A 25,439-nucleotide genomic window follows, 5' to 3' on the forward strand; every position below is an offset into this window, starting at 1 on the left:
AACGCATCCAGCAATCCACGCCCCTCTAGGACTTCTCCCAATGTTTACACATTCACTTTTGAAGTCTAGATAAGCAACAATGGATAAGATACATATGATTCTTCAATATATAAATTGATATAAATATCAATATATCTATATAAACCTATATGTGCAGATATTTCTGGGTTTTTTTAATTATCCAAAAAAGACATAATGATCTATGTCTGGCTTATTTACCTACTAATCCATCCTGGAGTCCTTTCCATATTAGCATATACAGAATTACCTTATACTTCTTAATAGCTTGGAGTGTTCCATTAAATGAATATACATTTCATTTAACCATTCCCTTATTGTTTGTGTACTTAGATTATTTTTGTAATGTTTTTCTTCTGTTATTTCAAAAATACTACAATGAACGCTCTTATACATCTATCTTGGTGTACTTTTACAAGTTTATCTAGGGGTGAATTCTAATCTATATGTGTAATAGCCGGGTCAATGGGTAAATGCATTGTAAATTTGATCAACATTACTCAGTTGCCTTCTAAAAAGGTTGCCCCAATTTCACTCTTTCCAACAGCATATGAGAGTTGTTGTTTCCTTCCTGCCAGGTCACAGAGCTTTATTTTTAAATTGTACAATTTATCTAGCTCCCCAAATGGAACAAAGCCTTTAAATTATTTTCCCCCTTGTGCACGTTTCATCAATACTAACACAGTTTAATTTAAAACACTTCACACTCTTAAGTAGGAGTCCGAAGAAGTCAAGCTGTTCAATGATTCCCATATCTCATTATTTAGCACAATGTGATCTTTCTCAAAAAAAGATAGCCTATTTGTAAGGCTTCCTTATTAATGAAGTTCTAATACATCATAATAAAGGAAATATTCAAATTGCTTGTTTCTGGAGGAGACAAATGAAGAGTCATTAAGGTAATTTCTTCCTGAGAATCACAACTTCAAAAGAGTTAAGTATTTATATAAACCTTTACATTTGCAGTAAGAAAGTATGCTCCTTTCTTTTTTTCACTAAATAGACATTTTTTAGAATTTATTACTAGGGAAAATTTTTTCTCTCCAGAAGAGCTAATTTGTAGCCTTCTTTTGTGTAATATGAGAAGAGTGTAATTTCCTCTGACTTCCCTTTTACCCTTGCTACCAGGAAGCACAGCACCAGTTTGAAGCCCAAGCAGAGGTGACTTTGAAAAACCTAGACATATTAAGTGTTTCACCAAGGTAGTAGCTCAACGGTTTTGAGGAAGCAGTCAGCAAATATGTCAAAAGAATACATGATTTTACGTCATCTTTTTCCAGTTTAGTTCAAGTGGAGGAGCCTATAACGTGTAGTTGAAGGAATCCAATATAGGAATTGCCAAGAATATGTCAAATATCCACATCAGCCCCTGAAACTGTGATTGAGTAATAAAATTGAATATTGATTAAAGTAATTTTTACCTTTCGTGATATATATATCAGATTTTCCATTATATCATTCCAGGTTTGTAGGTTACTTTCAACAATTCTAAAACAAATATCAAACAAAAAAACCCCACAACTCTAATTAGATGTCCCCTGACATCTAAAATTATTCTCATTTCCCTTAATTACAGCCAAAAATTAAAAATAAGCTCCATTAATATCTTTAAAAACTGTAACTGAGGGGTGGGATAGGGAGGGTGGGAGGGAGACACAAGAGGGAGAGGATATAGGGATATATGTATACGTATAGCTGAGTCACTTTGTTATACAGCAGAAACTAACACACCATTGTAAAGCAATTATACTCCAATAAAGATGTTTGAAAAAAACAACACCGCAACTGCATTTTATGGAGCTTTAATAAATAATAGTGGAAACTTTAAGTACCCTAGGTTCTTATTTAACAGACTCAAAGATTTGTCGTTAGTCACCACTCCTTGTATCCTTCATTGGGCATATCTATCAAGGCCCTCTCAATAGACCAGTCCAATCCACTTATTTTAATATTCCATTCCCCTTTTCCCTTGGCCCCCAAACACATAGAGGAGCCTAGAAATCTCCTACCAACAATGCCAAAACTAGCTTCTGCTTTTGGAAGGAATTTGGGAGATGAGGTTCTATTTAGTCTTCTAAATGGCCTTGTAATTCATTAACATGTACTTATTAACTATTTTCAGAAAGTAATTAAATATGGAGGGCCCAGCATGCGTCTTTTGGTTTTCCTACCCCACACTATGAGATCTCAATGGGTAGCAGATACAGATGTGAAGTGTCATATGTGCTTTTATTTATTGACTACTCTTGGCTTATTTTAAAGAGTCCTGAAGCCATAACTTGACTGCTCACTCAGGGTAAAAATGAACAATTTGTTAGGGATGCATGAAGATTGCTCTTTTTGTACCTTCTAATATCTGGTTGGCCAGGTCCTGAGTACCTGCTGACTGGTGCAGTTTTCTGTAAAGGAAGATTAAACCTGGGTTTTCATTTTGATTCTTACCAACCAATGCTTAATGGGCTTGTGACATTGTCAAGGAGTCTTCTAGAATCCAGGATGTGATTCTCCAGGAATCTTCTGAACTTCCCACATCATGGAACATAATGTTGATACAAGTGTGCAGTAAATATCTGTTCTAGCAATGAACTAGCTTTGAGGGGTTAAGCTAACGTGCAGTTGGAGAACAAAATGAGCATTCCAATGTATTAAAAATATTTTATTTGGTTATTTATTCTTTCCCGTCTATGTGGCATATAATTATATACATCATAGGCAAAGACTAAACACTGGAAAACACTTGTACTAGCAAAGATTAGCTGCCAAATTTATATTGTATTTGATTTAATGTTTTGCCCCATGGCTAATAATTAATAGGAAAGTAATAGTGAAAGTATAATTATATTTCACAAATGTTTAAATATTGTCTTGCATTTCATATTAGGAAGCTAAACTTAGCCAGTATTTTCTTACTTCAAAACTTGCAGTGAAGATAAAAGCCCTTAATTAATAATTAACAACTGGTTTTGAGATTAGAAGTGTAGATAAGTATTTATGAATGCATTAATTGTTCTTCCTGCCTGAGGACATCTACAAGTCTTACTCCTAAGCCTGAAAAGATAGCCCCAGAACTTCCATGCACAGCAAATATAAATAGAACAATTAATATATGCCCAAACTAAAGTCGTAGCCAGGAAATAACTCTATCAGTCAAAGTATGGATGACATGACAGAGTCAAAGGGTACGTGAAGAGACTATAAGAGACTAACTAACCAAAATAGATAATCAACAAGGACCTACTGTAGAGCACAGAGAACTCTACTCAATACTCTATAATAACCTATATGGGAAAAGAATCTGAAAAAGAATAGATATATAAATATGTATAACTAAATCACTTTGCTTTTCACCTGAAACTAACACAACATTGTGAATCAACTATACTTCAATATAAAATTAAAAATTAAAAAGAGAGAGAGAGAGAGAGACTATCAAAGAAGGAGCTGATAACAAACGCAAGGGTAGAGTTAAGGGAAAACAACACCAGGTAGTGAAGCTCCCCAGGGCTGACGAATGGAAGCTCTTACCACCCCTAGCCCAGGAGGGAGCCAATTACAGATCCAGGCAAAGGGCACAGCTGTGGGAGAGGGCACAGAGCAAGAGTCACGGCCACAGGTAGAGGCACACAGGCACTTCCAGGCCAGGGTCCCACAGGGAAGCAGCCAGGGAATTAATGGCCTAAAGTTCTCTCCCCCAAGCTCTGGTCTCCTGCAGGAAGTCAGGGGACAAGGGAGCCTTGCTGATGCTGTCTGTGGAGGGCAGCTTCCTGGGGAAGGATCTAGAGGGAATCTGGAGGGGCCAATGGAGAATATCCAGCCTATACAACCCCTAAACTTGGTCAATACAAATTTGGGCCCTGGTCTTCTTACCAGCTACATGTCCTGAAGAAATAATTATATGTGTGTATGTGTGTATATATGTGTGTGTGTGTGTGTGCACATATAGAAAGAATGAGTAAGAGAGAAAAAATATTAGCTTTGATCTCAAATAAGAGCATTTATATATGGCAGCAGGGAATGGCTTAGGCTAAACCATATGAAATTGTCTTTTGTTAGGTCAGACTGATTAACTATTGATCACGTATCAGCAATTTCATAAGCTTTTCCTTACTGCACTATGGTGGCTATTGAAGGGAAGCTAGAGAGTGCATAAACATACAACTTGCAAAAGAAGATTCCAGAGCTAAAATGTCTGTGGGTAGGAATGACAAAGGAGTGTGATGGTTAATTTTATGTGTCAACTTGACTGGGCCAAGGGATGCCCAGATAGCTTGTTAAACATTATTTCTGGATGTGTCTGTGAGTGTGTTTCTGGAAGAGATTAGCATTTGAATTGGCAGACTGAGTAAAGCAGATATCTCTCCTCAATGTGGGTGAGCGGCACCCTTGCGGGTCGAGGGCCTGACTAAAACAAAAAGGCAGAGGAAGGTTGAATTTGCTCTTTCTCTAATTGACTGAACTGAGACATTGATTTTCTCCTGCCCTCAGCATAGTGGTTCCCAGGCCTTTAGACTCAGACTGGAATCTGCACCATTGACTCTCTATGCCATCAGCTTTCCTTCATCTCCGGTGTGCAGATGGCAGATTGTGGGACTTCTCAGCCTCCAAAATCATGTGAGCCAATGCCTTACAATCAATCTCTTTCTCTCCCTCAAGAGATAGATGGATATAGATAGACCCAGTAGTCCTTCCCCCCTTTATTCATTCCAAGACCCCCAGTGGATGCCCCCCAGAGGATTTGGATAGTACCAAATCCTCTATATACTATGTTTTTTTCCTATACATAAACCCCTATAATAAAATTTTTCAATTAGGCACAGTAAGAGGTGAACAATAACAAATAATAAAACAGAACAATTATAACAAAAATACTATAATAAAAATTATGTGAATGTGCTTTCTCTCTCTCTCTCTCCATCCCTCTCACAAAATGTCTTATTTAATGTCTTTTCCAACTTAACTAAGCACTTACTTCAGCTGCAACTTTTGCTGTTTGAGGTGCTTCCACAAAATTAGCACCAATTTCTTTTTCCTTCTTCACAATTGCATGGATAGGAGATTCATTCTTACAGATCTTAACAACCTCAGCATACAGTTTTCTCTTTCCTTATTAAGTGGAGAAACTTTACTTAAAGGAAGCACTTTACAGCTTCTATTTGGCATATCCAAATTGCTGGCATCACTACTCTTGTGCTTTGGGGTCATTATTAAGTAAAATAAGAGTTACTTGAACACAAGCACTGGGATGCTGAGACAGTTGCTCTGATAACCAAGACGGCTGCTAAGTGAGCAACAGGTGGGATACACTGGACAAAGGGATGATTCATGCCCCAGGTGGGATGGAGCGAGATGGTGAGAGATTTCATCACGCTGCTCAGAAAGGCGTGCAATTTAAAATCCATGAATTGTTTATTTCTGGAATTTTCCATGTAATATTTTTAAACCATGAGTGACCACAGGTAACTGAGACCTCGGAAAGTAAAACCACAGGTAAGGGGGCCCCAACTACTGGTTGTTTCTCTGGAGAACCCTGACTCGTACAAAGGATGATCTTGAAATCACTCAGTGAGTGTTCAGCATATGCTTTGAAAACAGTAGAAGCACAGTCCAAATTCTACCAATTCCTAGAAGAGGAAAGTCCTCACCACTAAAGGTTTCTTCTTTTGCAAGATGACGAAAAAGCAGAGCAGCCAGCCCAGTGGGTACTAAACAAATATATGCTGAATGAATAACTAAATGATTTCTAAGGTCCTTTACAATTCTAAATTTCTGTAAGCCTAGGTGAAAAGTTGTGTTATATTTTAAATATATGCTATATATGACCTAATGGAGAATATAAGTGACAAGGGCCCAAAGGCCAGAGCTGAAATGTGGTCCCTCTGTGAACTCAGCTGTGTTCCAGCGATCACGAGTGCTCCGCAGGATCACCCAGCTATTATATTCGCATGAGGCCCAACAAACCTCATAGAAGAGACGATAGCTGGACCCTCTTTAAGTTCCCACACTCTGAGAAAGTATTTGGGGAATATCAACCACCCCTTCACCTCCTGAGCAGTGTACAACATAGGGAGGAAAGACACCCAAAGTAGAGTCAAGGTCACAAACTTGATCACTCATTGGCAGTTAGAAAGGAGGGATTATTTTCAGTGCATCAGAGGGTTTTCTCAGGTCACTGGACTGTAAACTCTATAAGGGCAGGGATTCTGGGTTTTTCCCTTCATTGCATATTTAGTGCCAAGCACAGGCTGGCACTGAATATAGGAGCTCAGTGAATCTCTGCTTAATAAGTGAACCCCAATTTCTTTCGACCCAAATAACTAGAGATACGTGCATTGGTCATAGAAAACAGCAGCTGAAATGAGAAGACTGAGCAAGCCAATTGCTGAGTGGTTTTCCTAGAGTTGTACGACGTAACCTTTTTTTTTTAACTACCTAGGAAATGAGTGTAACATGGGTAGAGATAGTTTCTCTCCACCTCAGTGTGGTGTTCCCTAGAGTGGCGTGATTTGCTACAATCATATCAGGACACTGCAGCACCACGGGGGCAGCTCCAGTGAGGGGCAGGGACGGACACCTCAAGATGAATTGTCTAAGGCCAAGAGGCCTCATATCAGCAGAGCCCCCGGAACCCACATTGAGCCCAGGAAGCCATGGAAGAGAAGGTCACCAGCAGACAGCCAAGAGGATAGCTGCCCCTTGTAAGCAAGGGACATCCCATAAGGGAGGATTTGGGGGCCCAGGTTTCGTTTGTTTTACCACACAAGCTGAACCTGGGCCTGAGAAGACATGGGTGAAACCCATAAAGACCCATGTTCTAAATTGTCCAGCTCATTGTAATTTAGTTGCTAACCAATATTTTTCTTTCAAAAATGTTTTATGAATGATATTCCAAGTAACATTTATTTTAAAAATCCTAATTCCTGTCTATAAATGGATTCCTAGTCATAGGTATCACCATGAGCTAATTCCTTAACTTTTCTAAGTTCCGTGTCTTTATGTTAAAAATGAGAATAATAATAATAGTAATATTAAGAAGAAGAACCTACCTCATATGGATGCTGACAGGATTAAATATGGAATTTCCTTTAAAGTCCTTTGCACAGCATTGGGCGTATGTTAAGTGTTCAAAAAATGCTAAATAGCTAGTTGTAGTAGTTTAGTATAATCTTATTCTATAACATAGAAAACGTGTTTGTCACTTTGGAAACTTCAAAGTGTAACTAAAATGTTATTCCTTTTGAATTCATCCAACACTAAGGGATTCTCAACCACTGCTAGCTATCAGAAAAAGGCTAATCTATTAAATTCTCTTTTATGTGATTCTTAAACATCTGACATTTGACATTAGTCAATTAAGAACAAAGCAGGAAGTATGTGTAGTAAGCACAAATGTGTAGCCCAAAATAAAACACAGCATCCTTATTGCAGGAGGCCTATAAAGACACACATAGTTTTTAGTGACTTTCCTCAAGTTTAGCATTGTGGTAGCCCAGCAAAGCAGTTAAAGGAGTTCTGTATTAAGGCTAGGTTTCTATAGATGGGGTAAGCTGAGGACTGACCCAGTTACTGCAATATTTAAGTCTGTTCCTCTGTATTTTGTTCAAGGGGAGACTTTGCAAACAACCAGCACAACTAGCTCTTAGTCAACAGATTTATGACACATAAATAAAACTCCCTAGACTATTTATGACACATAGATAAAACTCCCTGGAATATTTCAGACCTACACTTGAACTTAAATGTTATAATGTGAGGATTTATATACTCCAAACACACCAATTCCCTAGCACAATTTTACTTTCATTTTATGAAAGTGGCATTGGCCAAAGAGTATCTTTGAGACAACGGATATACCAAACACATAAAGGCATTATTAATACATAATTCTAGCCTTAAGTCAGGCAACTCCAAATTCCTTTCTTGAGACTTGACATTATTATATTATTACCTATGTGGCTTTGATACCAATAGTTTACACTCTATAGTTTCAGCATATCTTTCCTATGCTGTTACTATATAAGGGTACATCAAACCGCAAATGCAAATAGCATAGTAATTCAATATATTCCTTTTTCGGGAAGAAGAATAACTTTCATTTTATTTTATAGGAAATGAGGTGCAGTCCACATCCTGATGTACGTGGAGACACAATTTGAGGCATAAAATAACCAGATTAATTTCATAGCAATGTGCTTTAAAGGGATAATCATTGCATAAAGTTTCCACCAACTAACCAATCAATCAATCAACTGCTTACTTACTGAGCACTCAGTAAATGCAAGCCATAAATGCCCTCCTTTCTGTTCTTTTTCAGTGGAAGTGTCAAAGTCATGCAATTCTACAAAAACAATTTTCCCCATGGACTCCTCTATGTTTTGACCATGACAACGTAAAAACCTTGAATTCTGCTCATTTTCCTTGGTAATAAAAGCTATGTCTAGACTCCTACTTCAATTTCTTGCCCCTATGATTTCACTGCAATGACCAAGCAGCATGAAAGATTGTTTTATTACTTTATGGCAACTTAATTTTGCTTTGATGTTTTTCTACATGAATTTTCCAGGGGAAAAGAAAAGGAAAAGAAAAAATACTTGGCTACTTCAGCAAGCCAGTGTGATGGAGTTTTAGAGTGACACCAATCCATGTCCAGCTAGGAGTTCACTATGTCTGGCCCTGATTGGAAGAAGTGTGGGAAAAGCTACTAGTAAGGAATCTGTCCTAAAGAAAAAAGAGTGGCTGGAAGAGAAGTCCAAGGATAACAGGACAACATGAAAGAGGAGGGCAGCTTTTAGTATGTTGCTCCTATATTACACATGCCTTACTGCCACTCCAGGTTTTAGGTCAGAAGCTAAAACAATACTGAAAGAATGTTTTTTAAGTGAGAGTGTAACATTACATACAATAGAAAAAAAAATAACGTAAAGAAAGATTTTGACTATTGATTTTTTACTACTAAATCAATTTAGTGTTGACTTATTCAGGCTTCTGAGCATACCAGTAGACTTCCAGACAGACAATGGACAAGACAGTGACTGGTACATGGGACATGGCACCAAGAGTTTCAGCAGCAGCCAGAGGAGAAGCAGGCACAGCATGAACCTCAGGGTCCCTTACACTCGGCATGGGACAGCACAGACAATGGCAGGTGCAGCAGCGGCCTCTGCCACAGGGCACTCCAGCGGCAGAACACCTTTGGTGGGTGTGACCAGCGGTTACATTGGCCGCAGATGACCACAGGGTACCAGAGCAGAAATGGAGAAAATAGTGGACAAGGTATCGAGTATAAGAGGATTGTGTTCATGAGCACATAAGATACACCCTCTAAGACAAAGGGGGCATTTGAGGCCATCACAATGATCAAGAAAGCTACTGAAATTTAATGATGAGGGTTATAAAGCCCAGATCTCTGCCTTGTGTAGGATAAGGCTGATGTTTACTTGGAATGTATTGGTAAGGTGCAGAGTCCAGCGCCTGTTTGAATAGTGAGATATCCATTCTCATCGGCCAAGGCACATACCGCAACAGCTGTTACTATGTTGAATATTGCTCTGTGCAAAACAATAAATTCTCCCCCATCCTATATCACTTTTGAATGTCTCACTGGACATTGATGTGGATGAAAAAGCCTGTTGGTAATTATTTGAACCTGGAGCTTGACTCCATTTTATATATAAACTCCAAGCATTTTACCCAGTTTTAACATACACTGAATTTTTCATAGTCAAGCAAGGGGAACACTATACTTTGTTTTGCTTGTGACTGTCTCAAGAGTTGTTCACCAACAGCAATGTGACCCATGGAATCTTAGTTTCCTTATGATACAACTGCACCAATCTGAATTTGTACCTGTCACATTCATGGAGATTCAAAATAAAAGAGGGAGCATTTGACTATTTCATTACTCCTTATGCTGTCATTATGCCTAAACATTTACATATTAGATTACAAATTGTTACACTATAAAGTACTTGCCTTTTATTTGTCCTTTATATCAAAGTTAGGGCATTACATTAGGGCTTGTTGAAATTATGTGTATAGGTAAGTTATAGATACTTCCTTCCAGATCAACCAGAGATTAATAAATAAATTTATCCAAAAAGAATGTGAGATCTGATAGGAATGAATGAAAAGATTGCTTTAGGATGATCCAAAAGTGATTGGAAGCAGGATTTTGAGATGAAGAGGCCTGAAGATAGTGAGTGTAGGTGGAGGCAAAGAAATGTTTTTGTGACCATTTTAAGATCCTAGCTTTAAGTTGCATTGCACAGGGAGATCAGCTCGGTGCTTTGTGACCACCTAGAGGGGTGGGGTAGGGAGGGTGGGAGGGAGACGCAAGAGGGAGGGGATATGGGGATATATGTATATGTATAGCTGATTCACTTTGTTATACAGCAGAAACTAACACACCATTGTAAAGCAATTATACTCCAATAAAGATGTTAAAAAAAAAAAAAAAAATCCTAGCTTTATTCCCAGGTTAGTGAATCCTGAAAAACATGGGTCTCACCAACTGGATAGGAGCAGTGGTTAGTACTTATCAATGGATATTTATGGAAATACTTACTGAAGCAACTAATATTTATGGAAATGCTTATTAAATACTTAATGTTCGTGGCTTGCTGACTCTGTGTGAGGCATGGTTCCAAGTACTTTAAGGGCACGAACTCCTTCGATCCTCTTACCAACCCCAGGAGGCAGAGTCATGATTGTCCCTACACTGCAGACAGAAAACTGAAGCACGGAGAAGGTAAGAAACCTGCCCAAGGACAGCGGGCTATTAAGACGTCTAGATGGGATCCACACATATGCGGCCGGGCTCAGTCTGCACTCGCCGCTACCCAACAGCAGACATGCCATCAGGTCAAAGCAATTACTTGTTCTGACAGAAATCATACATCACCCACAAAATGTAATTTTGTTCTACTTACAGTCATTAATTTCACATCCCCAGATTGGTGCTCTATAAACCCTTTTGGCAGCACAGCCAGTGAATTCTAAAAGCCCTCCCGAAAAGGTCAGAAGAGCAGCTTTGAAGAGCCAGGACTACTAATACTTGGTCCTTCCACGTGGCCCAAAGTGGTCACTGTCATTCCAGAGGCCCAGACCTCAGGTTGGTGGCTACACCCACATCTGAGTTGCCCCGAACCCCAGGCATACGGCTGCAGTATGAGGTCTGTCACGCGAAATTTTCTACTTTGCCTAAAAATGGTTGTGGGTGGCTTGAGGAGCTGAGCCTGAGCGGGCACAGCAGATAAAAAGGTAACAGAAGAAAGGTAGAGAGGACCCTCAAGAAAGTGCCAGGGGGCTTCCCTGGTGGCGCAGTGGTTGAGAGTCTGCCTGCCAATGCAGGGGACATGGGTTCAAGCCCTGGTCTGGGAAGATCCCACATGCCGCGGAGCAACTAAGCCCGTGAGCCACAGTTACTGAGCCTGCGCGTCTGGAGCCTGTGCTCCGCAACAAGAGAGGCCGCGATGGTGAGAGGCCCGCGCACCGCGATGAAGAGTGGCCTCCGCTCGCCGCAACTAGAGAAAGCCCTCGCACAGAAACGAAGACCCAACACAGCCAAAAAATAAATAAATAAATAAAATAAAATTTAAAAAAAAAAAAAAAAGAAAGTGCCAGTGAGCACTGAGGACCTGAGCTTCGGACTCTCCCAGGGTAGGCAATTCCCATCTGTTACTGAGTTCCCTATTAACAAACTAAAACAAACAAATAAAAAAGACTAAAACAAAACAATCTTCTGCCTGCAGCAAATTCACTTAATATCTCCTTATATGTAAATATTATGATAAATAAGAAATTATAAGAATTACTTTAGTTGATCAAATAATAATATTGATGATTAATAATGATAATAATAATCATAAAGTGGTAAACAAGTTCCCTTTCTCATTAGGCCCAGGTATTAGGCTTTCTTAAATAGCTCCTTTCTTATTTTCTTGCATTATAAGGGACAGGCTTAAAATACAGTATAGTGGCTCAAGCTTGTTACAAGAGGTATAGCATGGTACCTGAGATATGGATCTGCTCCTTTCCAGCTGTGTAGCTCAGATGTTCTTGGAGCTTCCATTCCTTTATCTAAAGAAGGCATATCAGTATCTGCCCCACAGATGGTTACAGAGGGTTAAAAGAGTAAGTAGATAAAGGGCTTGACACAGTGTCCGACACATGATAAGTAAAGAATTAATGTTACCACGTGTTATTATTAGAGGGTAATTTATCTATAATATCACCTTGTGGCATAAATCATGAAGCCCCAATCTATTTGTAAAACAAACACAAAATTACTACTAATCGTGTTTGATGACTATCTATACTCAACCTCTAACTTTAGATAAATACTTGGGCATCAATAGGCTTCCTTTCCATATCAGCATGCCTCCAAAAAGAAGACTATATATTGTTGTGACAGTTTTATGTCAATCTGAAAAACTGAACACCACATTCAATTTTTCTCTCTAAATCAATTCATGGATACCTTGAGCAATATAGAAATAATATCTTAATATTACTTTTATAGATTTACAACACATATTCTTTTATAAAGCATTTGCATGACAACTCTGTGAGGAAAGAATGGTCACTATAATTGTTCCTATCTTACAAGTCTAGAAAAGAGGCACAAATGGACCAAGTACTTTTCCCAGAGTCATGTCACTATACTTAGTAGCTGGGTGGAACTAGAATTCAGGTCTCCTCATACGGGGACCACAGGATTCCTGACTTCCGCCTTCACTAGGTTGAAGGTTAGAATTCTTCTGACCTCTTAGACTAGGATTCTTGCCAGTACTTATGAGCCCACTCAGAAATGGATGAGGCAAGAGAGTCCGTCCAAAGGCCTTCTCAGTTAATGTGGCTGAATTACCTACTTCTGTCTATTTAGGGGTAAGTTGACCCTTTGATAAGCTACACGTTTTCTTGTGAAATGACTATCAGCACTGGGATGGTACTGCTGCTATGACTATGATATCATTTTTACCATTAGGTGGCGCTAAGAGAAGTTTAAAGAAAATCGTCCCCAAAGTTATTGAAGCAGTGAGTCACAGGATTTGAATGGGGTTTACCATATAACAGAGTCTCTGCGTCTCTCCCAGACAGAAGCACACCCAACCCGTCATCAAAGGGTAAAGCATCTTCCAAAACAACTCCATTCATTCAGTTAATTATACTTCTGCCAAGATATGTATCCTTTCTAATCATAACTTCAACTACAGATGAAGGATTCTAAGATTCTATTTAGGTAAATGAATGTATTTCACTTTGTAGCTTGCTGCAAATCCCATTTTGGGTTTTTATCAATATATGTTTCAACAGGATCTGTCAGACTGGAAGACACTAAATGCCTATTAAAATGTATCAGTCCTAATAAATCATATTATTAATTATTATGGTTACAATGAGAACTTCAAGAGACTAGTCACAACAAGCATCATCTTCCCACGAATAAATGTGTTATGTGACATACACTTTATGAAGTTGTGTGCCTTAGGGCTAATGCATCACTTTAGTGGGTTTTCATTTTCTAATATCAAAGATATCTTGCAAATCAAAAGTCAGTTCCCAGCCCTGGAGTTCCATGAAAATGAATGAACAAGCCATGAGCACTGCAAACCTACTAACATTGTTTTTCTTTCATAACACTTGTCATTTTGTTGTTGTTGTTCAGTATCTACCTCTACCACCAGAAGGAGACTGGGTAAGAGATTTTCTTGAAGTTCAACATGCTATATCCTCCAACACCAAAATCTCTCTCTCTGTCTCTGTATACATATACAGAAATAAATGAATCAAAATCATAGACTAGTTCTCTTTTGCTTATTGAGTTTACTCACAAAACAAGGCAAGTATGTAACTTTCAGGATGAATTTTCACCACTTCAGCAGCTAAATTCTAGAACTTGATTTCATTTTGCCCCCTTCTTAATCTAGCTCTTGTAATCCCCAAATAAAGCAGCCCCTGATGGCTTAAAATAAAAAGATTGGCCATTTCTGTAAGAGGTTTTTCATCTATTTTAAAGCAAGTTATGTTTTTGGGAGGCATCTTATCAAGATTTCAGATTCTCTGCTAGTATTTCTGTTGCAAATACAGTGGCTCAGGAAGAAGTGATATGGGGAAAATATCACAATCACTGCTTGGGCAATGTTTCTGTTGAGGAAAAGGCAAACAAATATGGCAGAGTTTATTTTAGAGGGCAACATACTGAGTCACGGAACGTATCTACACACAGCGAGGAATAAACTATTGATTAATAGATGCAGGCTGGGCAAACAGGGTAAACAAATCCATGAAGTACAAGTATAGTTCACTGAGTTTTTATTACGTAATGCAAAGGGAACTCAGTTGTGTTGTTTAAAGTTGTTCATGTTTTAACAAGTTGTTTTGGTGCCATTTATATGCAGTGCTACTCCGCTATGTTTAGCACAGAAATAAGTAAATGGGGACTTGCTGGAAAGATCTGGACAACACAAGTGAGTATCTCTCTTATCACCTCTTCCTCTATGGTCTGTTGAAAACCAGATTTAATCATCAGAATCACACACATTGTTGCAAGTGTGCTATGCAATCTTGCCCCTCGTGTGTCCCAGTGTTTGGCACAAGATAACAAACTCCCTAAGTGAAATAAGTAAATATCCCTACATGATGGCAGGAGGTACACAAGTCATGCACCAGAAATGTAAAGATTCACCAAACCAGTTCAAGTTTAAAAGGTCAGGGCCATTTAACCAAAGAGCAGAGGGGTTAATCAGCTCCCTCAGCCAGCCGGTCTTCAGCACAACTTCGGGGATGTCAAGGAGCTGCCAAACGTTTACTGGAAAATGGACCTGCTGTCCCTTTCACACTGTCCTGATGCCCAAAGTGCAAAGTATAACGTCGTGAGCAACACCAGAGCAAGAAGCACCTTTGGGTCACTGAGCTCAATCTAGCTTCTCCCAGAGAAAAAGTGAGTCACCCAAAGCTCCCACTGACCCCCATACCTCAGTGCTACCAGCCTCCACTGACCCTCCCTCCTGCCTTGCCGGTGGCCGGGCAGGAAGCACGTCACAGTATATATGCCAGGCACATCGACAAGTTTGCTTCTTAGTCTTAAGATATGCCAAATGGAAAGAAGAATTACGTAGCTTACGACTAACAGGCTATAATAAGCAGCAAATATTTTTTCCCATTTTCAAGGAAATGAAGCAAGGCGATGCTATTGTTTTCTCAAAGTCTCCGTTTGATTGTGTCTGTGATTAGTCCATTTAGAGATTTATGGCTCACGGGCAGAGTGATCAGTTTTATGGATAGGCCAGACTCAGTAGATGATTGCTGCCTTTGCATGATTCAATAGTTTCCATGAAATTCGGACTGGTCTGCAATGGTGTCTAAAATTGTTATCCATAAAATTATTATTTTGGGTTGAAGTATATCGAATGAAAAAAAGGGTATACTTGAGAGAGGAAAGTAGAGCAGAACGAATTAATTTCTCATATTAGCTAGCTCTGGAGAGCAGAGAAAGGTCTGAGAACGTGTGAGAACTGGGGTTCATGGTAGAAAGTAACAAAGAGAAGGAAACATGAATATTCCCTTACTTTAAAATGAATCATTTAGGCAGAATGATTCATTCTGCCTAAAGAATGCCATGGGCTTTATCATAAACAATCAATAAATATTTATCAAAAACCTATAATAATAGACATCCATTGTTTTTATCTGTCCAGTATCTTTCTTCCTTTGGGGATCCATTCTCCTCTCACCATATGGATCTGGTGAACTGCCAATTGCAGTTCCCTGTCTCTTCCTTGGCTGTTATGGGCTGAATTGTATCCCCTCAAAATTCATGTTGAAGGCCTAACCGCCAGTACCTCAGAATGTGACTGTATTTGGAGAAAAAGTCTTTAAAGAGATGGTTAAGTTAAATGAGGTCATTAGGGTAAAGGCAGGAAAAGGAGCGGGCAGTAAGCCTGGTGTTGAAGGGACAGTGAAGGGTGGGGCTTGGCTTGAGCAGAGAGTTAGGTTGGGGGACAGTAGGAGACCAGGGAGAAATGTAGGGACCTCAGCCTGTGTCAGGCTGTGAATGCCACCCGGAGGAGTTTGGAGGAGTGAAGTGGTTAAGAAAGGAGACTCCAGACTCATATTGACTATGTGAAGATACCATTTGTTAGATGTGTGATACTGAAAATTTTACTTAATTTCTCTACACTTGAGATAAATAGGAATAATAATGATATCTCCCTCATGGAGACATTGTGAATACTAAATAAATTAATATACATATGTATATATAAGTATATTTTTTAAAACAAAATATATTATTAACATATATTTTACATAGATATTGTATAAATAGGTAAAATATATACTAATATAAAATATATGTAATATATATATATTGGGATTACTCCTCTTTATTTTTAACTCAACAATATAGTGTGAATATTTTTCTATGCCAATAAATGTAGCTCTCCATCACTTTTTTTTTTAAGATTTTGTTGTTGTTGATGTGGACCATTTTTAAAGTCTTTATTGAATTTGTTACAATATTGCTTCTGTTTTATGTTTTGGTTTTTCGGCAGCAAGGCACGTGGGATCTTAGCTCCCTGACCAGGGACTGAACCCGCACCCCCTGCATTGGAAGGCAAAGTCTTAACAAGTGGACCGTCAGGGAAGTCCCTCCATCGCTTTTAATGTCTTCATTAGTTTTCCACAGATAAACATGCCATGATTTGCTCACACTTGAATTGCATAGTACTCTAGTATGTAAAAATTGTTCATGAACAGGAAAAGTATGGAAAATTATGTAGTTTCACTAAATTTACATTTTTTCTTGCTTTTTGCTTATCTGTATTTTCTATTCTTTTCATATTGAATGTAGCTCACTAGCATAATAAAGGCATAATAAAAGGGAAAGGTAAAAGGAATTAAAAAATGTATGTTCGATCATTTTTAAAATCTGATTTCTATTTTCCTTTTCATGGGTGGCCAAAAAACTTAACAGGATACAGGAAAGAAAGAGAAGAACATTTCTATGAACTTTCATGCCTGAAAATAGAATCACGCTTGATAAACAGAATCCACCTCCACTGACCACTATTCATGCTCTCTATTCTAAAATTCTTTCTCTAGAGTCATGGTTCCCAGGCTGAACTCTCTGGGGCTTTCTGGAGTCAGACAGGTGTCAGGCAGTAGCCTCCGGGGGCCACCAGAAGGAAGAAAAAAAAAGAAAGGGTAAAGGAGAGGACAAAGGACCCTACCCTTTTTTGACCAAAGCAATTTCATTTCTTCCTATGTTACATAGGGCTTCTGAGATTTTTTTTTAAGTTAAGGTTTTAAGGGTTTTTTTTGTTTTTTTTTTTTAAGGGCTTAAAAAAGAAAAATAATTCACCTCACATCCTCTGCAACCAAGATCAATGCTCTTTCTTTCTGATTTAGGTTTTCTGGCCACATCTCAGACATCTTCACTTTCTTTCACAGGTCCAAAAAAAAAAAACAATGAAGCAACAATAGTCAGCAAGAAGTATTGGATTTATTTCCTCTGTCCTGAATGCAGAACCATTAAGATGAAGAAAACTGCCCAGAAAGCTCATCTATAAGAAGTCCTAAAACATTACTGGATAAGTAATGAGAGATACCTTGCAGCACTGTCTCCCTACTTCGTCCTTCTGGCAGTCAGCCCTTAGCCTCTCCTCTAAAGAAATGGTAAACAAATATTTAAAGACTTTGGGTTGAAATGGTACAAAAATACAAGCCTGTTATGTTAATATAAATGTTTCAGACATTACATGAAATTTCTAAAAATCTTAAAAAAAAAAAAAAATACAAGCCTGCCCATAAGAAGTACATATCCATCTCCAGCCTGCATGAATGAGGATAACCAACGATGTGAGAAAGTGTTAAGCTTGTTCTTTTTAGACAGGAATAAGGTGACCAGTCTCTTGTCTGCAATGGTAATCACCTAGAAGTGGGTACCACATCATATAGTTTATTGATATCTTTCTGCCTTGTGTGTGCAATATGGTAACAGTTCTCTAGTTCTTTCATAGATGCAAATTCCTTATTACTCAAAATGGGTAATTATATCTTGGAGGAAGGAGACCGTATTTTCCACTTCTCCTGCCCTGTTCTCTGCTGCACAGCACTAATTCAATACGGAGCTTGTGTAGGGAGTAAATGGATAAATCCGTCCAAGCACTGCCAAAACCCTCTGATGATCAGCAGGGCTCCCCTTCCACAATTCCAACCCCCTCCATTAGCATCCTCTCCAGTCTTTCATTTAAAAATATTAGAGGAACTGGGGCTTCCCTGGTGGCGCAGTGGTTGAGAATCTGCCTGCCAATGCAGGGCACACGGGTTCAAGCCCTGGTCTGGGAAGATCCCACATGCCGCGGAGCAACTAGGCCCGTGAGCCACAATTACTGAGCCTGCGCGTCTGGAGCCTGTGCTCCGCAACAAGAGTGGCCGCGATAATGAGAGGCCCGCGCACCGCGATGAAGAGTGGCCCACGCTCGCCGCAACTAGAGAAAGCCCTCGCATAGAAACGAAGACCCAACACAGCCATAAATAAATAAATAAATAAATAAATAAATAAATTAGGAAAAAAAAATATTAGAGGAACTGTTATACACCAGGAATTATGCCCATGCACTGAACTTGAGAAGAGAATAGTAAGGCCCTGCCCTCAGGGAGTCTCAGTCCTTGTGGGGAGACAAACACATACAAATACAACTAAGACACACTGTGACTGGGCTATTAGGGAAGCTTTCATGGGTACAATAGAAACAAAGAGGAAAGAAAGTGTAAATCTGCCTCAGCAAATCGGGTAGACTTCACTTGGAAGAGAGTCCTGAGCAGCAATAGTTTAGATTTTCAACATGAAATATTATCTCTGAGTTGGTGAATCAGGATATTTATTTTCTTCTTCATATTTTCTTCATTTGAAAAACAATATGCTCAACTTGGAAGGGATGTGTCCTTTTTTCAACAGTTGACTTTTCTGAGACCAACAGGTGAATGACAGATGTAAGCTCCCGGCATCTAACTTGTTTAGCCCAACTGATGGTTTGCTAAAGCTGTAGGAGACATTCTTTCACAAACCACCAGCACGTTCTGCTGGCTTTTCTTTGGAAATACATCCTGAGAATGGAAGAGAGGGTCTTCTCTACCTAAACTGAATTGAACAGAGCACTAAGAACTACAATTTGCTTCCATCAGCCTTAGAATGTATGGAAATTCCTCCTATATTTTTCTATATTGCAAGTAGAAATATATACTTTCTATATAGGAGTCATTCTTAAAATGTTTAATATGTTTTCATAAGTAGAGGGAAATTAGGAGAGGCTGCTTCATGGGCCACTAGCCAGTTGTGTCGGTGATGGTGGCTGAACTGACAATTGCAGGAATAGTATGATTTTTTCCATTTTAGCAAGTGAGGAGGACATCCTCGGAAAAGAGAACAGCGAACTTGTGTGATTTTCTCCAGTGTTTATTGTGTGGGAGCAGAAAAGTCAGACTGTAGGGTTTTTCTTAATTGGTGGTTTAAGGGCTGGTGTGGAGGAAAAATATAGACACTTATAGGGAAATACTTCAAGTGGCAGACTAAGTGGTCCAGGCTCAGTAGGAAAGAAATTATGGCCAAATATGGCTGAGGGCCTTGGAGAAAGCAGCAGAATTAAGAGTACTGAAAGTGACATCTGAGATTCTAGGCTCAGAGGCATTGAAGGAGTGAAAAAAGCCAGAAAGACAGTGATTATAAAGTGGTAAATTAGTTTAAAGTCTCAAAGATGGATGTAGTTGTCTGTGATGCAAGTTACTAATCAGCAAGGCTACACAGGCGGGAGGCTGAAGCTGCAGAGAAATGAAGGTCATGGATCTGATGAGATCATAGAGCTGTGATGCGGAAAGGGTCATTGGTGTGGACATCAAAACTGATAAGAATGATGGCAGATCTGAAGTCTCCAGAAGTTAACCAAGGTGATGATTTTCTTATTGACTATTCTGATCAGGATGTTGAGAGATGAGAGTAAGGAGGACTGGCAGAGAGACATCAACAAATCCCTCCCAACTCCAGGGATTAAGGTTTTAGTACAACACTCAGCTTCATTGTTCTTAGGGATTAACAAAGTTACCACTTTGTGAGGAAAATGGAAGGTGGAATTACCAAGGGTTTAGAGAAATGCAAACATGTGCTAAGAGGAAGGAGTGGAGAGAAGTACGGGAATAAAGAGGTAGAAGGGGAAGGACCAGGCCACCAGATGGGATCTGAATCTTAGTGGTAACTGAATTTAACAGGGATGAGAAACATGAGGGAACTTTATGTTTCCAGCAATGCCACTCTGCTGAGGTATATCTGGGTGATGCCACGTCATACTGCCTTGTACTTTCCTATGTCTTCAACTCCTCTTCTCTTCTTGGAGCCCAGATGGCTTATGTTAATGAGTCTATACATTTGATGACAAGCCAAATACTGAAAATGTGCAGGTTATTTGGTCTCTCAAGCTTCTGTATTTGTTACGAATTCTTTATGTCACATGCCAGGCTCTTGTAAACATTTGGGTGTGTGACTTCTGATCTAGATAAAAATCTATCCCCAGCTCAAGTCAGAGCATCAGATAGCTACCTGGGCCTCACTGTTTAGTCCCTAGACAGACTGCCTAATAGACTTGTTTTATTTCTGAAAGAGATGGAGGAAAAGATCACTCTGGCTATAGTCTCGATAATGGACCGGATGAACTGAGTGGGAATTTGAATGCGCTTCCAGAAATTCTACCAATTAGAAATTCATTGGGTTTGCAAGCTTCTTTTATAAAAATGCAAATACATCTAAGAGGCTTATGACTGGGGTGAGGGTGTAATTTAGTCTGAATTAGTTCCATCAGCTTACTTTCTGCTATTACCTAGCTGTAGTCAGTCATACTAAAAAGATGAGAGTTTTACTTGGGGAAAGAATGTTTTGCACAAAGGATATAATCATGTGTGGGACAGAGGTGGAAGACTTTGGAAAGATATAAGCATGAAGGAGCATTCAGAGGACACATAGAGGGGGAGAGGGGGTGTCAGCATTTGAGAGCACAGAGAATAAGCAAACTCTGGTCTTCTGTGAAAGTTTGCCTGATTGCCTCGTAGAGGTAAGTCCCCAATTTCCTTTAACACTGGGAATCTCATTTCTCACATTCTTGTTTGAAGGAGTACATTCCTTACAGCAGAGGAGAGGAAAAAATGAAATCAATAAAAATCCTCAAATGGTATGAAGCATTGACAATTTCCATGTTGCTTTGTTTAAATTCAAGCTAGGCTATTTGATTCCCTGACAATACTTCACTGATATCATATGATAAACAGAAATTTTTAGACCTAGCATTTTAAAAACAATCAGCAGTTCCATGTGAGATAAAAGCTATTATTGGTCAATATTTAAAAATAAGTTCAATTATGTTATTTAAAGATATATTTTATATTTGGTAGTAAATATCTATAATTTTTTAAAGTCTACACTTGTTTCGATACAACAGAATGTGTAAATTCTATTTATCATTTTCTTTTTCTTTTTTTATGTACTCACGTTACTAAAAAGATGAGGCCAGAGATCCTAAAATGTTCAAAGTGCTATCTTTGAGTACGAGTCTGGGTACATTTCAAATTTCACGTAAAAGCCTGCGCTCAGAACTAAGATAAAACTACTGGAAAGAATGAGTAATAGCCAAAACTTTGGCACACTCCTAACCAGGGCTTCTTGGATATCATAAAGGAGAACGAAAACAACAACCCAAGTAAAACAGGTTCCGTGATGTTTTGTTTTGTACTTATATTTCAAATATAGGGGAAAAAAACTTTTTATCAAAAAAACCAAACAATAAAAAGCAACAAAAACCATTAGCAAAAAGTCTGGGCCAATGAAAACATTTGATTTCAAACACCAAAGCATTAAATGGCAAGATAAAAATAAACCTTTGTGCTAGCCAGTAAAAATTCCATGGATTTGTGCCTTTCAATGTGAGTCACAAGTCTAATGGCAGATACACTCTGTGTGGTTGCGGAACAGAACAGACTGTCTTAGTCTTACACTCTGTCTTCAAACGCTCCCATATATCTGGCCCAAACTCTGCTTGTCCTGCCACACACTTGCAAGGTCCCACTCAGATTTATTAGGATGATCATCCCTCCTTTCATGGCATCCTCGTCTCTACCTACTGCTCAAGATAAAGCCTGGGAGAGCGTGTCTGTACGGGAAAAAGGCACGGTGGAATCGTGAAATCTCACCATTATTGATCACTGCCAAATGTCTTATTTTTCTAGATTAAAAAACTGAAGCACAACCAGGCTTTAAATCTTGCTCTGAATTATACATTGTTTAAGCTTCAGAGCTAAAACCTGTCAGGTATTCTTCTCTGAAATGGTTAGGAGATACTTCTCCATGCATCTTTCACATTTTTGCATCGTTTGCAAACAGAGGCACTGACAATCTGTTCTGAACTATCTTTTCAAAGATATTTATGCAGCAGATAGCCTTGAAAGATAGAGATCTTTGCTCTCTCTCCAGAGCAAAGAGAAGTTTTTGTCCAGGATAACAAAAATAATGTCTCTCTCTGAGGCGAAGGGCAGGCATACTCACTGACCATCAGGAATATTCAAACTCCCTAAGGTCAGAGCTCTGCTCTTGAAATGCAAACCACTTAGTATACAAGTGTCACCTCCTAGCCTCTTCACTTGCCCTGGGGGAGCTGCGATTCAGTGAACCAGTGTAAATGCTGATAATCTGTCTGCTGCTATTGCTATAAACAATAAAGTCATTTGTCTCTGACCCAGGAGTCTCCTGTCTTCTGCCAGCTCCCATGAAACTGTGGCAGGCAGATTTGTGAGCTTGGAAGTAGGTGAAATCTCAGACTCTTCACAGTTTTTGCCAGAAACATAAAACTGTAGTGATAATCAGTCATATAAAGAGAGAAGGTATTGAAAGGCCTGTTGCTGAACTTTTCAAATCTAGGATCATCCAGTTACCAATTTGGAGGTACATAATATGCATATATTGTAATACGCTTCATTCTTCAAATAAAATTATACACACACATAGACATACCTGTAGCTACACTTTATTTTTTAAATTAAATCTGTGAAATGGGCCTCACTCTACTCACTATATAGATTAAAAAACAAAAACCAACAAACCCCAAATTTAACTCACACAGCTAATAGGCAGTGGAGCTAAAATCTCTGGTTTCAAAATTTGTGTTTTGCCTGTCTCTAAATGAAACACAGCTCAAAACAACATGGGCCACTTTGGCTTTAAATAAAATGGCTAAAGTATATAGTATTATGTTTAGTTTTACTATCTTTTTAATAATACCTTACTTTTTAAAATAACTTTAGGTACCGGCATGATGCTATCTAATCTGTCTTCAATATTAAATATTCAGCATTCACAACAAATAACGTGTTTTTTAATCTTGTGAATACTGATTTTATAGTGTATACTGTATATTCATAGCCAGAGTCTCCAACATAAGCTATTGTTTATAAAGCTTATATCAGAAAACAATGTTGTAGACATATTGCTTTAAAGCTACATATCTAAGAAAATTATCTTCAGCTACAGAAAGATAACATTACAGGAGAAATAATTCCATTAAAAAGGCTGTATATTCCATGAAATTACCTTGTTAGTCACAGAGATAAGTAGAAAATTACAAACTACACAGAGTGGGGAAAGGTGTCTGGAACTTATAGATGTTCTTGAGAAAAAAAAATGTTTAAAGCAAAAAAGACAGAAAAAAAAGTTTTAATTTTATGGAAGCAAAATATAAACTTAGGTAAGAGTTGTTTGGGGAATTTTTTAAAACTGGTAATCCATTTCTGGCTACAAACAGGTTTTCATTATTATGATTCTAGTCTGCTAACTCCAGTGCTAATCAATCATTTTGAAATGTAAACAGCAACAAAGAAAAACATACTTTAAAAGTATGTAAGTTCTGGTCAAAACATAAACAAATGTGTTTCAAATTGCCTTAATTAAAGGATTTCTAGATACTTATTAATAATGCATTACTGGGAATAATTATTTTACTTGCTTCTCACAAAAACATTACTTTTCTTTTTTTTATAAAATAAAAAACTATCCAGCTAAAGTTTACAAAAACAAAACAAAGAGATTAGGGAGTCAGTTACAACTGTCATATAAAATGATAACTGCAGAACCAGGTTTATACAGCTATCATTTATTTTAAACAAGTATCTTAAATTGAAAGATTAATTGCTGATTTATATTTATTTTATTTTAATCCTTGGTAAATGACAATAGAAGACTCTAGTCTTTATAATGGGACATGCCAATGTGGTTAATGTTTGATGTAGAAGCAGAAACCCCATGGAAAAGCTGATGGGTTAAGATACCAGTTTTCTGATTCAACTCAGACACAAATTAATTTTTAAAAACATAATTAAAATTATGTGGATTTAAATTTTAATTATATAGTGCAATACTTTCTAGGGGCATAGCTATTAAACATTAAGTGGGTTTTAAACTAGAAATGTGAGGAACTCTTTCACTGATGGGTTTTCAAGTAGGCTATAATTTCATCTATGAAGACTCATATGCCATCTGATGTGTTCTTTCCACTCTGGGATTCTATGAAGAAGTGAGATGGTAATTTTTGTCCCAAATTTCTAAAGTTGTCAAGACAAATTGAGAGAACTTCAGAAAGAAGAAACAAAATTGTTAAGATCAGAATCACTTAATCATAAAGAAATACATTTTTAAAAAACCTCAAGTTTTATATAATTAAGAAGTACTATAATAATTGCTTTAAATACGAAGCAGCAATTATTTTGAAGACAAATACATAGGAAGAAAAGGAATATTCATCTAGAAAGTTAGAAGGCAAATCTGAAAGAAAGAATATCAATGTTTTGTGTTATTCCTTATTATCAAGGTCCTCCCATTGGCAAAACCTTGTGGATTCTGGCAGATTTGTGATAGTGGAATTGATAAACAAAGGAGCTTAGTACGCTGATCTGAGGGCTTCTTAGTCAGTGTCTGCTGAGGAAGCCTATATATCTCACAGGTTTATGCATAAGGAAGCAAATGAAAGATTACCTGGAAATCTTCTAATTAGTCGACATAATCCTTCCTTTCTGCAAAGCTGATGTTGTATTTCTGGTAATATGTTTACCTGAAAGGAATAAAAAAGATTCTAGTGAGTTAAGCATTCTCTGCTAAAGCAAAGAAAATACAAACAGCCTACAGGGTACAGATGTGAAGCATTGTCTACACCAACCACCTCCTACTTTCAAATCTCTGTAAGTCAACTTTAAAATCCAAAATAATAGAGTGGTTTATTTGATAACATAAAATAAAAACGTGCCCTTAGAAATCTTCAAAATATTTGGGAATACTTGTTAAAACCTTGATATATTTCAAAGCCATGATATTTGCTAGAAAAAATAAGAAAATAATT

General features: G+C 38.1%; 1 protein-coding gene across 2 annotated transcripts in view; it reads right to left on the reverse strand.

The window, feature by feature from the left end:
* CPED1 (cadherin like and PC-esterase domain containing 1) overlaps positions 1-25,439 on the reverse strand; it is a 291,359-nt gene that overhangs the window by 198,857 nt on the left and 67,063 nt on the right. For both annotated transcript variants that reach the window (XM_057550402.1, XM_007177252.3), the window contains exon 4: positions 25,079-25,154. In XM_057550402.1, the coding sequence (XP_057406385.1) occupies positions 25,079-25,154 (76 nt within the window). The remainder of the gene's footprint in view (positions 1-25,078; positions 25,155-25,439) is intronic.

Source organism: Balaenoptera acutorostrata, chromosome 7, assembly GCF_949987535.1.
Source record: "Balaenoptera acutorostrata chromosome 7, mBalAcu1.1, whole genome shotgun sequence".
Lineage (NCBI taxonomy): Eukaryota > Metazoa > Chordata > Mammalia > Artiodactyla > Balaenopteridae > Balaenoptera > Balaenoptera acutorostrata.